The sequence below is a fragment of the Pristiophorus japonicus genome, chromosome 16 (assembly GCF_044704955.1).
Source record: "Pristiophorus japonicus isolate sPriJap1 chromosome 16, sPriJap1.hap1, whole genome shotgun sequence".
In the NCBI taxonomy this organism is placed as follows: domain Eukaryota; kingdom Metazoa; phylum Chordata; class Chondrichthyes; family Pristiophoridae; genus Pristiophorus; species Pristiophorus japonicus.
Window position 1 is genome coordinate 17,776,863 of NC_091992.1, and position 16,121 is coordinate 17,792,983.

General features: G+C 45.6%; 1 protein-coding gene across 1 annotated transcript in view; it reads left to right on the forward strand.

The window, feature by feature from the left end:
* Nucleotides 1–15,762, forward strand: part of LOC139226974 (hepatocyte nuclear factor 1-beta-like) — a 118,035-nt gene extending 102,273 nt beyond the window's left edge. The window contains exon 9 of the mRNA XM_070858065.1: nt 15,685–15,762. Coding sequence (XP_070714166.1) covers nt 15,685–15,705 — 21 coding nt within the window. The 3' untranslated portion in view covers nt 15,706–15,762. The remainder of the gene's footprint in view (nt 1–15,684) is intronic.
* The last annotated feature ends 359 nt before the right edge of the window (nt 15,763–16,121 follow it).

Here is a 16,121-nt window from a genome sequence, read left to right on the forward strand (position 1 = left end):
CATGGGACATATCATGCAGAGGCAATCCCTCCCATACCTTCTTGTGAAAAAGATGTCCTGATATCTGAAGATTATTGCTCGAGTTGTGTTGCATGCATCAATGTATTAAAATGAGTATCAGCGAAATAAAAACAGAAAATGCTGGGAATGCTCAGTGGATCCAGCAGCATTAGTGGGGAGAGAGAAACAGAGCCAACGGAGGCAATTTTAACTCAACCAGCCCGCCGTGAAACAAACGGGATCGGCTGCAACTCTGGTTTTTGCACCCCGTCCGACTTTATTCTCCATTGAATTCACGAGCAGGGTGTAAAACCGGTGATCCACCCAATCCCATGGGCTTCCCGCCTGCTGAGTTTGGTTAACATTAGCCCCAGTGTTTCAGGTCAATGACATTTCATCAAGAACTGGAAGACGTGAGAGATTAACGGGCTGCAATTGCCTCTCTCCTTAAGGCCTGTTACCACCGCAAATCGGCGGCCGTGCCGCGGAGTGGAGTGGCCGGCAACGTTTGGTGGAATGGCTGCTGCTAGCCCAATTACCCTCCCGGCGATGCCCCGATCCCCCCCCTTACCGCTCCGCTGCTGCCGATCCGTGGTAAGTATGTCATCACCGTGCGCACTGCCGATCTAAACCCCCCTCCCCCTGACGGCGACCTTCCCCTCCGAAAATCTTTGGCCTGCCCGGCGGTGCCAAAACAAGCTTTTCCCCGGTGGTCCAGTGAGGCTGTGGCCTTCCGCAACGGCAGTGTGGCTTCGCTTAAAGGGGAGGTGTTATGTCTTTGGATGCTCTGATAACGACTCCACGAGGCCGTGTATTGCACTTGAACTGTAGTGACCTTAGTCCATTTAATATAACTCCAGAGTGAGGATCACACCTGGTGGCCTGTCTTTTATACTAGGCCTGGCCCACTTGTACAGGTAACCTACAAGTCTCCCACTGCAGTGCCCTCTGGTGGCACACCTTAGTGACCATACAGCTGGTGTATAAGTTTCCCATAGTGGTGCCCTCTGGTGGCACATCATATGTAGTAGTACAAGCAGTAAACATGTCTGGATACATGACACGAGGGCCTACTGCCGCTGCCGCCATGTTTTTTATTTGTCAGCCGACTGCCATGTTGGCCAGACAATTATGCTTCCGGGTTCGGCCGGGCCGCCAGCAGGCAGCCTGGCACCCCCTCTTGGGTGCCAGGCCGCTGGCTCGGGTGACACCCTCCCTGGTGGCCCAGTGGGCCGAAGTTTTAAAATCCCTTTAAGTGAAGGGGAGAACCGTGGTGAGGCCGCGCCGTGATGACATCATCACAGCGGTAACTCCGCACCGCCCCCAACCTCCGCCCCTCAGATGTTGGTCACCGCCCCCATTAAGAGCGACTTCCAGAGTCCAAGGGGGGAAAAAAAACCCCACAAAGAGCCGAATGTTGCTCAAGAGACGACCTGAACCACAGCTGGGGTAAAAACCATTGAAATTGCCTCCCCCCGAACAGTTTTTAAGCAAGTACAAAGCCGGGAAAAGGTGTTGCGAGGTGGGGGCAGGGTTGCGAGTGGGGGAGGAGGGCGAGGGAGAAGGGTAGAACAAAGGGGAAGGTCCGTGATAGGGTTGACGGGCAGGAGTGATTAAGTGACAAAAGGGCTGAAGAAACGTTAGTGAGGCCAGCAGTCAAGGTGAGTGAACCCAGTGAAAAAGGTGTGCGGTGTTACACGGTGAAAATCATATTGGTTAATGGAAAAAGCAAATAAATACAACATTGCAAAAGGGCCTCATAAATTAAAGCGCTGACAGTTGCCGACTGCTCAGTGCCATACCTGCAGCAAACAAGGCAGTTCTGTGTTTTATGACTGGTGGGTGCGGCTCAGTTGAAGGCGGATGGAGATGCGGGGCTTGCAGGTTGCTTCAAGTAAAATCACTTTCCATACCATATGCCTTTATTGCATCCTTCCTGTTGCGTAAATCTGAGGCAATGGTACAATTTTAATACAACGCATGGAAGTATTAAAGAATAATGGCTTTATTTAAGGGACTCGTGACGTAGAGGTGGATCCAGCTCTTGGCGCTTTTATGATGATTTCACCGAGCTGTAGCATGAATTTAACGCTGTCCAAGCCTGTTTTTGCCTCCTAAGAGATGATTGTGCAAGGATAAAAGGGGATGATCCCACAACTCTGGGCTTCCAATGGGAGCAGTGGGAACGCATCTCGCAAAATCATGGGCACACACAGCCGCGATTTCCCATCTATTAATTTTAACCATAAGCAACAACTCCCGTTTATATAACATCTTTAACATGGTAAGATATCCCAAGGCACTTCACATGAGCGTTATCAGATAGTATTTGACACCGAGCCACACAAGGAGACATAAGGAAAAGTTTGCCAAAGCTTGGTCAAAGAGATAGGTTTTAAGGAGTGTCTTCAATGTCTTAGAAACATAGAAACATAGAAAATAGGTGCAGGAGTAGGCCATTCGGCCCTTCTAGCCTGCACCGCCATTCAATGAGTTCATGGCTGAACATGCAACTTCAGTACCCAATTCCTGCTTTCTCACCATACCCCTTGATTCCCCTAGTAGTAAGGACTTCATCTAACTCCTTTTTGAATATATTTAGTGAATTGGCCTCAACAACTTTCTGTGGTAGAGAATTCCACAGGTTCACCACTCTCTGGGTGAAGAAATTCCTCCTCATCTCGGTCCTAAATGGCTTACCCCTTATCCTTAGACTGTGTCCCCTGGTTCTGGACTTCCCCAACATTGGGAACATTCTTCCTGCATCTAACCTGTCTAACCCCGTCAGAATTTTAAACATTTCTATGAGGTCCCCTCTCATTCTTCTGAACTCCAGTGAATACAAGCCCAGTTGATCCAGTCTTTCTTGATAGGTCAGTCCCGCCATCCCGGGAATCAGTCTGGTGAACCTTCGCTGCACTCCCTCAATAGCAAGAATGTCCTTCCTCAGGTTAGGAGACCAAAACTGTACACAATACTCCAGGTGTGGCCTCACCAACGCCCTGTACAATTGTAGCAACACCTCCCTGCCCCTGTACTCAAATCCCCTCGCTATGAAGGCCAACATGCCATTTGCTTTCTTAACCGCCTGCTGTACCTGCATGCCAACCTTCAATGACTGATGTACCATGACATCCAGGTCTCTTTGCACCTCCCCTTTTCCTAATCTGTCACCATTCAGATAATAGTCTGTCTCTCTGTTTTTACCACCAAAGTGGATAACCTCACATATATCCACAGTATACTTCATCTGCCATGCATTTGCCCACTCACCTAACCTATCCAAATCACTCTGCAGCCTCATAGCATCCTCCTCGCAGCTCACACTGCCACCCAACTTAGTGTCATCCGCAAATTTGGAGATATTACATTTAATCCCCTCGTCTAAATCATTAATGTACAGTGTAAACAGCTGGGGCCCCAGCACAGAACCTTGCGGTACCCCACTAGTCACTGCCTGCCATTCTGAAAAGTCCCCATTTACTCCTACTCTTTGCTTCCTGTCTGACAACCAGTTCTCAATGCATGTCAGCACACTACCCCCAATCCCATGTGCTTTAACTTGTGTGGGATCTCTTGTGTGGGACCTTGTCGAAAGCCTTCTGAAAGTTCAAATATACCACATCAACTGGTTCTCCCTTGTCCACTCTACTGGAAACATCCTCAAAAAATTCCAGAAGATTTGTCAAGCATGATTTCCCTTTCACAAATCCATGCTGACTTGGACCTATCATATTACCTCTTTCCAAATGCACTGCTGTGACATCCTTAACAATTGATTCCATCATTTTACCCACTACCGATGTCAGGCTGACCGGTCTATAATTCCCTGTTTTCTCTCTCCCTCCTTTTTTAAAAAGTGGGGTTACATTGGCTACCCTCCACTCCATAGGAACTGATCCAGAGTCAATGGAATGTTGGAAAATGACTGTCAATACATCCACTATTTCCAAGGCCATCTCCTTAAGTACTCTGGGATGCAGTCCATCAGGCCCTGGGGATTTATCGGCCTCCAATCCCATCAATTTCCCCAACACAATTTCCCGACTAATAAGGATTTCCCTCAGTTCCTCCTCCTTACTAGACCCTCCGACCCCTTTTATATCCGGAAGGTTGTTTGTGTCCTCCTCAGTGAATACCGAACCAAAGTACTTGTTCAATTGGTCCGCCATTTCTTTGTTCCCCGTTATGACTTCCCCTGATTCTGACTGCAGGGGACCTACGTTTGTCTTTACTAACCTTTTTCTCTTTACATATCTATAGAAACTTTTGCAATCCGTCTTAATGTTCCCTGCAAGCTTCTTCTCGTACTCCATTTTCCCTGCCCTAATCAAACCCTTTGTCCTCCTCTGCTGAGTTCTAAATTTCTCCCAGTCCCCGGGTTCGCTGCTATTTCTGGCCAATTTGTATGCCACTTCCTTGGCTTTAATGCTATCCCTGATTTCCCTTGATAGCCACGGTTGAGCCACCTTCCCTTTTTTATTTTTACGCCAGACAGGAATGTACAATTGTTGTAGTTCATCCATGCGGTCTCTAAATGTCTGCCATTGCCCATCCACAGTCAACCCCTTCAGTATCATTCGCCAATCTATCCTAGCCAATTTACGCCTCATACCTTCAAAGTTACCCTTCTTTAAGTTCTGGACCATGGTCTCTGAATTAACTGTTTCATTCTCCATCCTAATGCAGAATTCCACCATATTATGGTCACTCTTCCCCAAGGGGCCTCGCACAACGAGATTGCTAATTAATCCTCTCTCATTACACAACACCCAGTCTAAGATGGCCTCCCCCCTAGTTGGTTCCTCGACATATTGGTCTAAAAAATCCATCCCTTATGCACTCCAGGAAATCCTCCTCCACCGTATTGCTTCCAGTTTGGTTAACCCAATCTATGTGCATATTAAAGTCACCCATTATAACTGCTGCACCTTTATTGCACGCACCCCTAATTTCATGGGGATAAAGAGGCAGAGAGATTTGCGGAGGGCATTCCAGAGGTTAGGGCCCAGGCAACTAAAGGCACAGCCGCCAATAGTGGAGCGATGTAAATGGGGGATGCACAAGAGGCCAGAATTGGAGGAGCGCAGTGATCGTGGAGGGTTATAGGGCTGGAGGAGGTTACGGAGATAGAGAATGCTGAAGAGAACTGAGAGGGATTTTATAGAGGTCTATGTAAGATATTAAATGGCATGACAGCAATAAATCCAAAAACAAAGGGTACAGTGGCTTAGTGGTATTGGCTTAACAACCCATAGATCGGCAACTCTGGCACGGCCATATTCAGGGAAGTTTCACCATTTAGCCTCCATGCTCCTGCCATTGCTCGGCCGACACAATAATTGACCAATAATGGTGGTTATAGTACCCATAATCCACTGTGTTCCAGAAATTGCTCTATCTATCACATTTCCTGAATCCTCAGGAAAGGAAGCAGTAATCCGAGATACGACTGGATGTGAGGTTATCGTCGGACCAGTATTTATCTAGTTTACAGTGCAACCTCGATTATCTGTTAAAATGGAGGGATCACTCCCCCTCGCAATTGGCTGATAATTAAGAGTCCCATACTTAGTCCGACATAGTGAGCTCTTGGTTTCTGATTGGTCCGTTTCCACCAATTGCAGATAAGACCAATGTTTTTCCATTTTTAAAAATTAAGATGCACTCTTGAAGTGAATCGTCAGCTGCCCCAAGGTAGACTCTGAGGAGTGACATCTCTCTGGCTTCCTGATGCAAAGGCTAAATATCAGAGCTGTACGACCAGGACATTCTACCAGTACTGAGCACTCGAATAACAGCAACTTATCAAGAACCCAGAGTCTGTGAAAATTCAATTAAAGAGACTCAATCGCATTTTAGCCAGATTATGCCAAGCTAACCCCACCCTCCCATAAAAAATCTTGGACTTGAATAATCAAGCTATCATTTATTTTCAATCCCTGCCGTACCGATGAGAATTTTGTAGAATATTTTTTTACGGATTGCAAAGTGGTTATTTTTAAAAGGTACCCTCACGTACCTAACACGCCAGGGGTGGTCTTACGAATGTGTGTGTGTTGCTGCCAAGGAGCCTCATCCACCAGCAGCGTCTACTGGACACGGGGCCAAGCCCCTGAATTTCCAACATGTGTCGTTGGCAGTTAACGCTGACTGCTGGCATGCCTTCTTTGAACCTTTTCAATGCAAATGCCAAACATAACTATATGTCAAATATATCAAATTATAATCTCTTAACCTGTAGCTCAGTGGGGAAAAAACTCTTTTTTTCACATCGCAAATTGTTGCAAAACGTATTTTTTGTCAATTCTACTTGCCTAAAAAAATGAGACTTGTTGGTGCTTTTCCACTGACTACCTTGTCTGAAAATAATTCGACAACAACAACAAATTGCATTTATATAGCAGCATTAATGTAGCGGGCGGAGAAGTGGAGCTGAGTCCAATTGGGGCCAATTGGCCTACTCCTGCTCCTATTTCTTATGTTCTTAAAATGTCCCAAGGAGCCTCACCGGAGCATAATTAGACAAAATATTGACACCGAGCCAAAGATGGAAACGGGATCAAAAACTTGGTTGAAGAGAGAGGTTTTAAGCAACGTCTTAAAGGAGGAGAGGCAGAGCGGTTCAGGGAGGGAATTCCAGAGCTTGGGGCCTAGACAGCTGAAGACACGACAGCCAATGGTGAAGGAAGCCAGGGAAGAAGGAATTCACAAAGTAAACGTCTGACTTAAGTGAAAAGAGAATGCTAATATTTGCTGAAATTCTAAGTCACCACCGCACCAAGTCAATGAATCTATATATTATTAAAATCTTGCACAACGTGCATCCTTTTTGTCCACAAACCTTACTGCCTGTTGTCACGATTTTTTGGTCATAGTCTTCTGTCAACAATTATGATTGTAAACTGCCTTGTCCACATTTCCCATTTAATTTTCCAATGTCAACATTTAAGACGTAGTTTCAGACTTTGGCCACTAGGTGTCTCTCTGGAGTGAGTTTCTGAAAACTCTCTCCAAAATCTGTCACCATCTTGTATATAAATAAATGTTATTTTCACCAACTGGCTTTGGGCAAATCCCAGGACAATTTACTCGTGTAACTAATGCTGACTGTCCCACAGTAATCAGCTGTGGATTGTCCATTCACATGGTTTCAGCTATTACAGCCCAGAAATTACTGTTGGTGATATTAATGGATGAATGTTTAACATGCTTGATGTTCTTGCATCCACTACAAGTGTGTTAACCCTTTTGTTAAGGAATGTCATATGAGCATGTTAAGTATATATGAACTAAAAGAAAGAAAATAAATATTTATGCACTAATATCACTAACAGTACTTTTTCTGCCGCACCAACCAATCAGTATGGGATCAGAATATATTAACGTACAGAGTCCACCATGACACCCGCTTGTGGGGTAAAACTTTCAGACTGGAGTAAAACCTTAAAAACCCCATGGAATATATATTTAAAAGGAGCAGATGTGTGAAGTGGTTGGATATTCATTATCTTGTACTTTCAGTCAAGGGACTGGAAAAACACAGCAGCTGTGAGCCCTGTTGAGCAGGACATGTTCATTGTTTACTGTTACAGGTTCCCTTATTTCTGCCCTTTTTGTCACACTGAACGTCTTGAAGAATTTCTTTCAAAATGGTAACAAGTTCCTATGCTTGTATATAAAGGGCCGCTGCCTTCACAAAGAAGTATTGGATGTTTTTTTTTGAGGTAGGAAGAGGGAGGAAAGTAAACAGGAGAGAATAGCAGCCATGCACTATTTTCATCATGGACACACAACATACTTAGGATATACGGCGCAAAAACAGGCCATTTGGCCCAACCAGTCCATGCCGGCGCTTATACTGCACTCGAGCCTCCTCCCGTCTTTCCTCAGCTAAATTGATCAACATAACCCTCTGTTCCCTTCTCCCTCATATGCTTGTCCAGCCTCCCCTTAAATGCATCGATACTATTCGCTTCAACCACTCCCCGTGGTAGCGAGTTCCACATTCTCACCGCTCTCTGGGTATAGAAGTTTCTTCTGAATTCCCTATTGGATTTCTTGGTGACTATCTTATATTGATGGCCTCTCGTTCTGCTCTTCCCCACAAGTGGGAACATTCTCTCTGTATACACTCTTTTATCATTTTAAAGACCTCTATTAGGTCACCCCTCAGCCTTCTCTTTTCAAGAGAAAAGAGACCCAGCCTGTTCATCCTTTCTGATATAAATACCCTCACATCTCGTTGTCAAGGCAAGTGAGTGATATCGCAGTATTTTGCTTCTCTATTGATAATACAACTGTGATTGGTGAGATTTTGAACTCCTTAAAGGATGAGTGACAAAACGTTGCACTTTTTTCTGTGTGTGTGGGGGGGGGGGGGGGAGGCGGGGTGGAGGGGAAGAGGGGAAGATTTGTTGTGATTGGGGATGTGATGATGTGTTTCAACTCCATTCACACAAAAGCTTTGCCTAAACGCAGTTGCGTTAAGACTAGCCCTTTAAGGAGCAAATCAAGTTGTTATTTGCAGGCATAGACCTACGTTAGCGTATAGTGTACCACGACATTATTTCAAGCACATTAATTCTTCCATTTATCTAATGTCTTATCAAGTCGTTGAAATAACTCAAAGTGCATCACACGATAAAATGCAGAGTCTTACTGCAGTTCCGTGAAATAGGTCAAATTTTACACTTATCTCAAATAGCGTTCAGCTGAAATGTATCCATCCTAATACCTTCTTCAATGTTACAAATATAAGTTGCCCGCCTCATCACTATACATGAGGCTTGAGTCCAGTTAAACAACAAATTTATTTTTTATTACCCTAACATAAAGGTGAATAAGGGTTAATATACATCAAATAGAAATTGAATTTTAATGCTCGTTGAGGTTCTGATACACAAATCTCAATCAGTCGGGCAGTCGGGCAGAGCAATACTCCTAAGTAAACAAGGTTTTCTTTGAAAATTCTATCAATCAATATGCTAACTATTCAGCCTTAAACTGGCTTGATTAATTATGCCTTCATACTCCAATGGTCTTAGATGAGTTGCTTGTTGGAACAAGCCTTCACAGTACAGGAAATGTCCTCTTATCAAAATATTATGTGACGCTACCTGTTAGTTTAACATACATCCTGATAATTGTAAGTCTTTTCATCAGAGACTATGGTCACTCTTCCTTGAAAGAGAGCTAACTGGAACTAATGCAAATGCTTTGCGCATGAGGTGACACATAGTTAAACAGAATATCCTTATCAAATGGATTTCACGTATTGTCTTTCCTGTTACTGTAATCGGGAGAGGCTTTTCCAACAAGGTGCGGCTAACAGTAATGCTATTGAGAAGGGTGCAAACACCGAGGAAAGGAATCAGAGTTTGTTACCAGGGAAGGCTATTGAAGCAGAGGAGGTGAAATTGGTCAAAGCCAATAGCTCGAAAGCAGGGCTCATAGCGAATCGGCAGCCTGCTTTACCCCGCGCACGCGTTTCCTCTCCAGTGGAAGTACTTTGCGCATGAGATGACACAAACAGAATATTCTTATCAAATGGATGTTACTTATTGTCTATCCTGTTACTGTAATTGGGAGAGGTTTATTCCAACCAGCTGCATCTAATCCGTTGGGAAAGAGCATTAGACGCAGTGTTAAAGGGCCGCTGATTCGCGATGAGCCCATTTCATGTTACTAGCGTCGAACAATTTCACCCACTCCAACTTTCTGTGCAGCCGACACGGCAGAGTTACTGGATCTGAGTATTCAACGAGCTCGGCCTGGCTGAAATCCCTCCTTGTACAGCAGCAGCAGCCCTTTAAAAACCTTTTTCTTTAAAGATGGCACTGAGCAGGAGCAGCTCACACGAGCACTCCAGGGCACCTAAATTTCCTGCATGAAGTCTTTAACATGGCTTGAGGCGGGGTGGGGGGGGTGGGTGTAGTGTGGGGGGGCGGCAGGAACTGGTCTGCTGCCTAGCTGTATCCATCCTTGGAAGTAGAGCAGGAAATAGGAGTGCAGCTACCAGCAGCCAGAAAGTCCCCAAGTCCTGAAGATCCAATCAGGGGGTTGTAGGGCTCCTCTTCGACTTGTCGCCGGGGCTCCGCTGACCCTGTGGTTTGAGGGGTCGCCATAGCGCAAGCCCAGTGCCAGCTTTGTGCAGCGCCCCCTGCCCATTTTCCAGGAGACAGAGGTGGGAGGCCACATCCTTTCCTGCTTCCTTGACACACTGGGCTTGGGCCTTGCAGGAAATCCAGGGGCGACGTAACGAGATGTGGAGACCCAGCAAAAGGAGTCTCCGCCCCCTTTCTCCTGACCTTTCCTGGGGAATGGGTATTGCCTGGGGGCAAAGGTCAAGATGGTCCCTTAATGTCTTTCAATCTAAAGCAGAAAAAAGAAATACCCCCTGTTTTTGTCATTTCTTCTGTACATTTCTGATTTTTTTTTTTCTAACTTGTGCTGGTATTATAGATAGTGAAATTGCACGGTTAAATATTAGTGTGAAATTGTTTTGTCCACTATTTTACTTGTTTTTTTTTAATTTATGGGCTTGCGGGCATTGCTGGCAAGGGCAGCAATTATTGCCCATCCCTAATTGCCCTCGAGAAGGTGGTGGTGAGCCGTCTTCTTGAATCGCTGCAGTCCGTGTGGTGAAGGCACTCCCACAGGGCTGACTTTGTTGTAGCGGTTTGGTACAACTGAGTGGCTCGCTAAAATACTGCGGATGCTGGAATCTGGAATAAAAACAGGAAATGCTGGCAATCTCAGCAGGTCAGGCAGCATCTGTGGAGAGGAAGCAGAGTTAACGTTTCGGGTCGATGACCCTTCGTCAGAACTGGAGAGTGTTCAGAAAGAGCACATTCTTAACAAGCACTGAAAGGGGGAGGGGAAGAAAGAACAAAAGGGAAGGTCTGTGATAGGTTGGAAGACAGGAGAGATTAGAGAGACAAAAGGGATGACGCCCCAAATTCAAATGGTAATACCAGGAGTTAGAACAACATTAGTTCAGATAGGGTGTGAATGGCGGGATAATGACCAACTGCCATTGGAGACAAGGAGAAAGAAAAAAACAAGCTCTGAGGGGGTGGGCGGCAGTGGGGGGGGGGGGTGGACTGCGGTGGGGGAGGGGAGGGGTGGAGGGAGCCAAGGATTGGCAGCAGTTACGCTCTGAAATTTTTGAACTCGATATTGAGTCCAGAAGGCTGTAAAGTGCCTAAACGAAAGATAAGGTGCTGTTCCTCGAGCTTGTGTTGAGCTTCATTGGAACAGTGTAGGAGGCCAAGGATGGCGATATCAGAGTGGGAGTGGAGCGGGGAATTAAAATGACAGGCGACTGCAAGCTCAGGGTCACACTTACAGACTGAACGGAGGTGTTCAGCAAAGCGGTCACCCAATCTATGCTTGGTCTCCCCAATGTATACTGTATTCGCTGCTCACGATGCGGTCTCCTCTACATTGGGGAGACCAAGCATAGATTGGGTGACCGCTTTGCTGAACACCTCCGTTCAGTCTGTAAGTGTGACCCTGAGCTTGCAGTCGCCTGTCATTTTAATTCCCCGCTCCACTCCCACTCTGATATCGCCATCCTTGGCCTCCTACACTGTTCCAATGAAGCTCAACGCAAGCTCGAGGAACAGCACCTTATCTTTCGTTTAGGCACTTTACAGCCTTCTGGACTCAATATCGAGTTCAAAAATTTCAGAGCGTAACTGCTGCCAATCCTTGGCTCCCTCCACCCCCCCCCTCCCCCACCGCAGTCCACCCCCCGCCACTGCCGCCCACCCCCTCAGAGCTTGTTTTTTTCTTTCTCCTTGTCTCCAATGGCAGTTGGTCATTATCCCGCCATTCACACCCTATCTGAACTAATGTTGTTCTAACTCCTGGCATTACCATTTGAATTTGGGCCATCATCCCTTTTCTCTCTCTAATCTCTCCTGTCTTCCACCCTATCACAGGCCTTCCCTTTTGTTCTTTCTCCCCTCCCCCTTTCAGTGCTTGTTAGGAATTTGTTCTTTTCGAACACTCTCCAGTTCTGACGATGGGTCATCGAAACGTTAACTCTGCTTTCTCTCCTGACCTGCTGAGATTTTCAGCATTTTCAGGAGATAATTGTTGGCAGGGAAGAGGGGAACAAGCAGTCTCCCCATATGCTTCAGTCATTTCTTCTGATTTTCTCCACACCGGGAGATTGAGAGAAGTTATCAGAAAAAAGAATGGCAGCTGCTCAATTTTAAATGACAGGCAGACACTTGCACTGTGTGACGCAAACTGAAATGACTGATTCATGTGATACTTTCTGTAGTCCCATTGTGCCACGTGACTTACTCCCGTGATATGAATCTTCCTCTCATAGAACGTGACTGAGAAACAGCATACACTGTATATACTGTAAGGAAATAGCACACCCTATGAATATAATGGAGACATTACAGGCACGGAATATACACTGTATAGAGAGCATACCTTGAACATGTTGTAAATATAAAGAAATATCATGCTTTGGATCCAATATAGAGGCAACATGTACAAGGTTTATATTGGCCCATAATTTGCGATCAGCAGCAAAGCAAAGGCAATCTGCTGTTGGCCCTGAAGTAAGTTTTCCACAAAGATCTCGCGATCTCCGCGGCGGGTAGTTTGGCTGTTCCGACGTGCAGGTGAAATCAACGTAAGTTAATGGGGAATCCCTAACGCAAGCTTCTATGATGTCAACGAGCTGCCCACGCAGCCAATCAAAACGCAGAATGCTCACAAACAGCAACCAGGAAGTGAGTAATCTCCTTTGATTCTAAGGCCTAGAAATTGGGGATTTTTGCGCCTCCTATTAGTGCTCCATTTTGTTTCGGGGGCGGGTAACCCGAATGTTTTGGGCGGGGCGGGATTTCCGCGCCTGGCGCAGAGTGCCCCGCCTCTCGGATGTTACCGCCCCAAACGGGCGCAACGCAATTTCACCCCCTAAATTTTACAATGTTTCATAGAAAGCAAAGCAAATATCAGGGCTTTCACTTTAATTAAAAGGGAGACATTTGACACTCGACAAAGTTAAAATGAGTTTTTCAGGGCCATAACATCTGTTTAGCAGTCAATACGCTGTCAAAACCCCAGTTACACCTAATCCTGAAGGGTCTAACTTTTAACAGGGTATTTAACTGCGGCATTAGTTTCCTTGATTTGCCTGATTTCACTGGTTGCCAGTTATGGAGGTGGATCCACAGTGTAGCCAGTGTCAGAGCAGTGAATGACTGACTGCAACTTCAGGATTTCCGCGTTAGGCCACGCATGCGCTAAATCTTGAAGTTGCGGCCAGTTTCACAGCGGTAATAATAGGGAACGCTGTTCATTCAACTGTTATTACCCACCACAAATCCCGTGCCATTATAAACGAACAGTATAACCTGTATATATTAGAGGAACAGCACGCACCATACATATTACAGGAAAATAGCACATATTATAAAGGAAAAGCATACCTTTCATATGTCGGGGAAAGAGCGTACCTTACATATAACGCATGGGAAAGAGCTTTTCCAGTATGTGTGCAGAAGGAAATCATACATGTTATTGGCGAGCTCCATGTTCTGGTGTATTGCAGGGAAATGCACACTCTGAGCGCAATTGTAACGCTGTCACATAATCTCAGGTGATCTTGGAAGGCATTCATGCTGTGCATTTGTGGTTTACGTCGACCTCTGAACTCTTCCCTCACCCCCATTCCATTGGCCAGCCCACACATGTGGATAAAGCTCGGGGCTGAATTCAACACTCCTGCGCCCCCAGTGAGCAGCCAGTGAGCAGGGAGGGAGCGCGGGTTGGAATCAGTAATCAGTGTTGTCGCTCAATCTCTCTCCCGCGCTCCCTTTGAACATGGCTCGATACTGGGAGTGCAACAGTGCTGAATTTACAAATTTAAATAAATAAAATGTTGCTGCCCCTGACTTTGCTCTTTATTGCATTAGCATCCGGAATAAATCATTTTAGAGTCACATATGTAAACGAGATATAATAGATGTATGTCTCTAATGTTTCTAATCACATATTGTCAGATAGGACAAATTTGACCAGGTAAGACATTCCTATGATTGCTTTAGTTTAGGGACTATTGCTGCCACTTTAAGGGATCAGTAATGTTTGTATTACCAGTGCCTGGGTCACAGGGATCTGGTCTTAATGACATCTCCTGGCGTCTGCTTATCTTTGGGTTATTATGTTTACAATTCCAATAAATTAGTCCGGTCGCAAAAGCTATCTTTGGCACCACCCTCCTGACGACATAAGATCAACCACACCGTATCGTTACCCTTCCTTCATCCAGGATATCTCACAGCAACTCGCTGTGTCATGAAGGAGGTTATTAAAGGAGGCCATCATCAATCATATAATGAATTTACCGCACTACAAAGAAATTACAGCCTGTGTTATTTAATGACATTTATTTGGGGGGAGGAAGGGGATGGATTCAAAAGAAAGGCTGTCTCCTGTTAGGAGCTTTATTTTCGGGTTTAATATTCCGCTGTGTCTTCCGCCTCCCTGAACCCCAGCTCTATTTCGCTGGTAACGCAGTGGTCAATGCACATTGGTCATGCATTGATATTTGCCGTGGAGACTGGCACGAAGGTTTGCCATATTGCCAAAAATGATTGCCGTGTTTTTTATATTGGTTTTCGCATTTTTTCAAAATGATAAAAATTATTTAAAGTAATTTAAAATAATTGGTAGCAGGATTAGCGGGGAGTTGAGAAATTGTTTTCACCCAGAGGGTGGTGGGGGTCTGGAACTCACTGCCTGAAAGGGTGGTCGAGGCAGAAACCCTCATCGGCGTTAAAAAGTACTTGGATATGCACTCGAAGTGCCGTAAACTACAGGGCTATGGACCGAGAGCTGGAAAGTGGGATCAGGCTGGATGGCTCTTTGTCGGCCGACACAGACACGATGGGCCGAATGGCCTCCTTCTGTGCCGTAAACTTGTATGATTCAATGAAAAGGTTTTGAGAGGGCCGACAATGAAAAATTGTTTCCACTGGTTGGTGAATTGGTAACTAGAGGAAATAAACTCCGGATTATCAGCAGAAGAACAAAGGGGGAAAATTAGAGGACTTTTTCCTCACGCAGCAGGTTATTAGAACATTGAGGGCTAGAAATCGCTACACAAGTGAAGCCAATGCGAGCTTCCGGTTTAGTGCTGCAGGAAGGAAGTGGAGCGCTAAATCCAGCAAAGAAGGACCCAGTTGGCTCCGGACGCATGCCCTTGCTGCCTGCTCAGGAGAGTGGATTAAAATTGGAGCTGTTGTGATTTTTGGACAGGTAAGAGGCAGAACGAACTTAACTGCCCACCCGCCAGGATTCCGCTGAGCGCCGAGGGTTAAAATCGGTCCTGTGTTTGTGCGTGCAGCGACACTGTAAGTGGAATCGCGGAGATTTCCGTTAGCGAAACCCTTTTTGATCGTTTTTATCGTTTTGCTAGCAGCACCATCCAGTGGAAATTTTCATGAACGCATTTAGGCAACGGGGTAAAAGATTCTGCTGTGAGTTGGATAATCACGGGTGGGTGTGTGTGCAATGTCATCAACGTGCTGCTGTCACGTGCTGAGAGTGAAGACGTGGAATTTTTACCTCAACGTTGATGAAAGCCGATCTTCCTGTTTGCTTGAACAGTACTCACTCATTTTCTGTGTTTTTTTTTATCTTCCTCAGTGTCCTCTACAAGCCTGGTGATGCTCCATTCGCTTCCTGTCTTCTAATCACAGACAACAGCATTTAAAAACAAAATGGTTTCCACAACATCTTTCTGGTATCTACGGAGACCAGGGTTTCCATGGAAAACTCACTGAGCCAGACAGTACACGGTATGATTCTACGGAGCTGTTCAAGACTGGCCTCCTCTGCAGCTAATTCCTTAGCACACTGACAGAGAACACGCTGCGCAAGAGATAAACCTGACCCAAACTTTGCCTTGAGATTCCTGCTGGGACAGTACTTCCCCATCGACCAAACGCGCCCTGTTTCAGATCATGCTCTGGTTTGCACAGGCCTCTCGCAAAGAACAAAAATAATGAAAGAGTTTTAAAGAATTGGGTATTTTTTTTTTAGAACTCACTTGTGCGGCAAATAAAATTCTCAACCGAAAACAC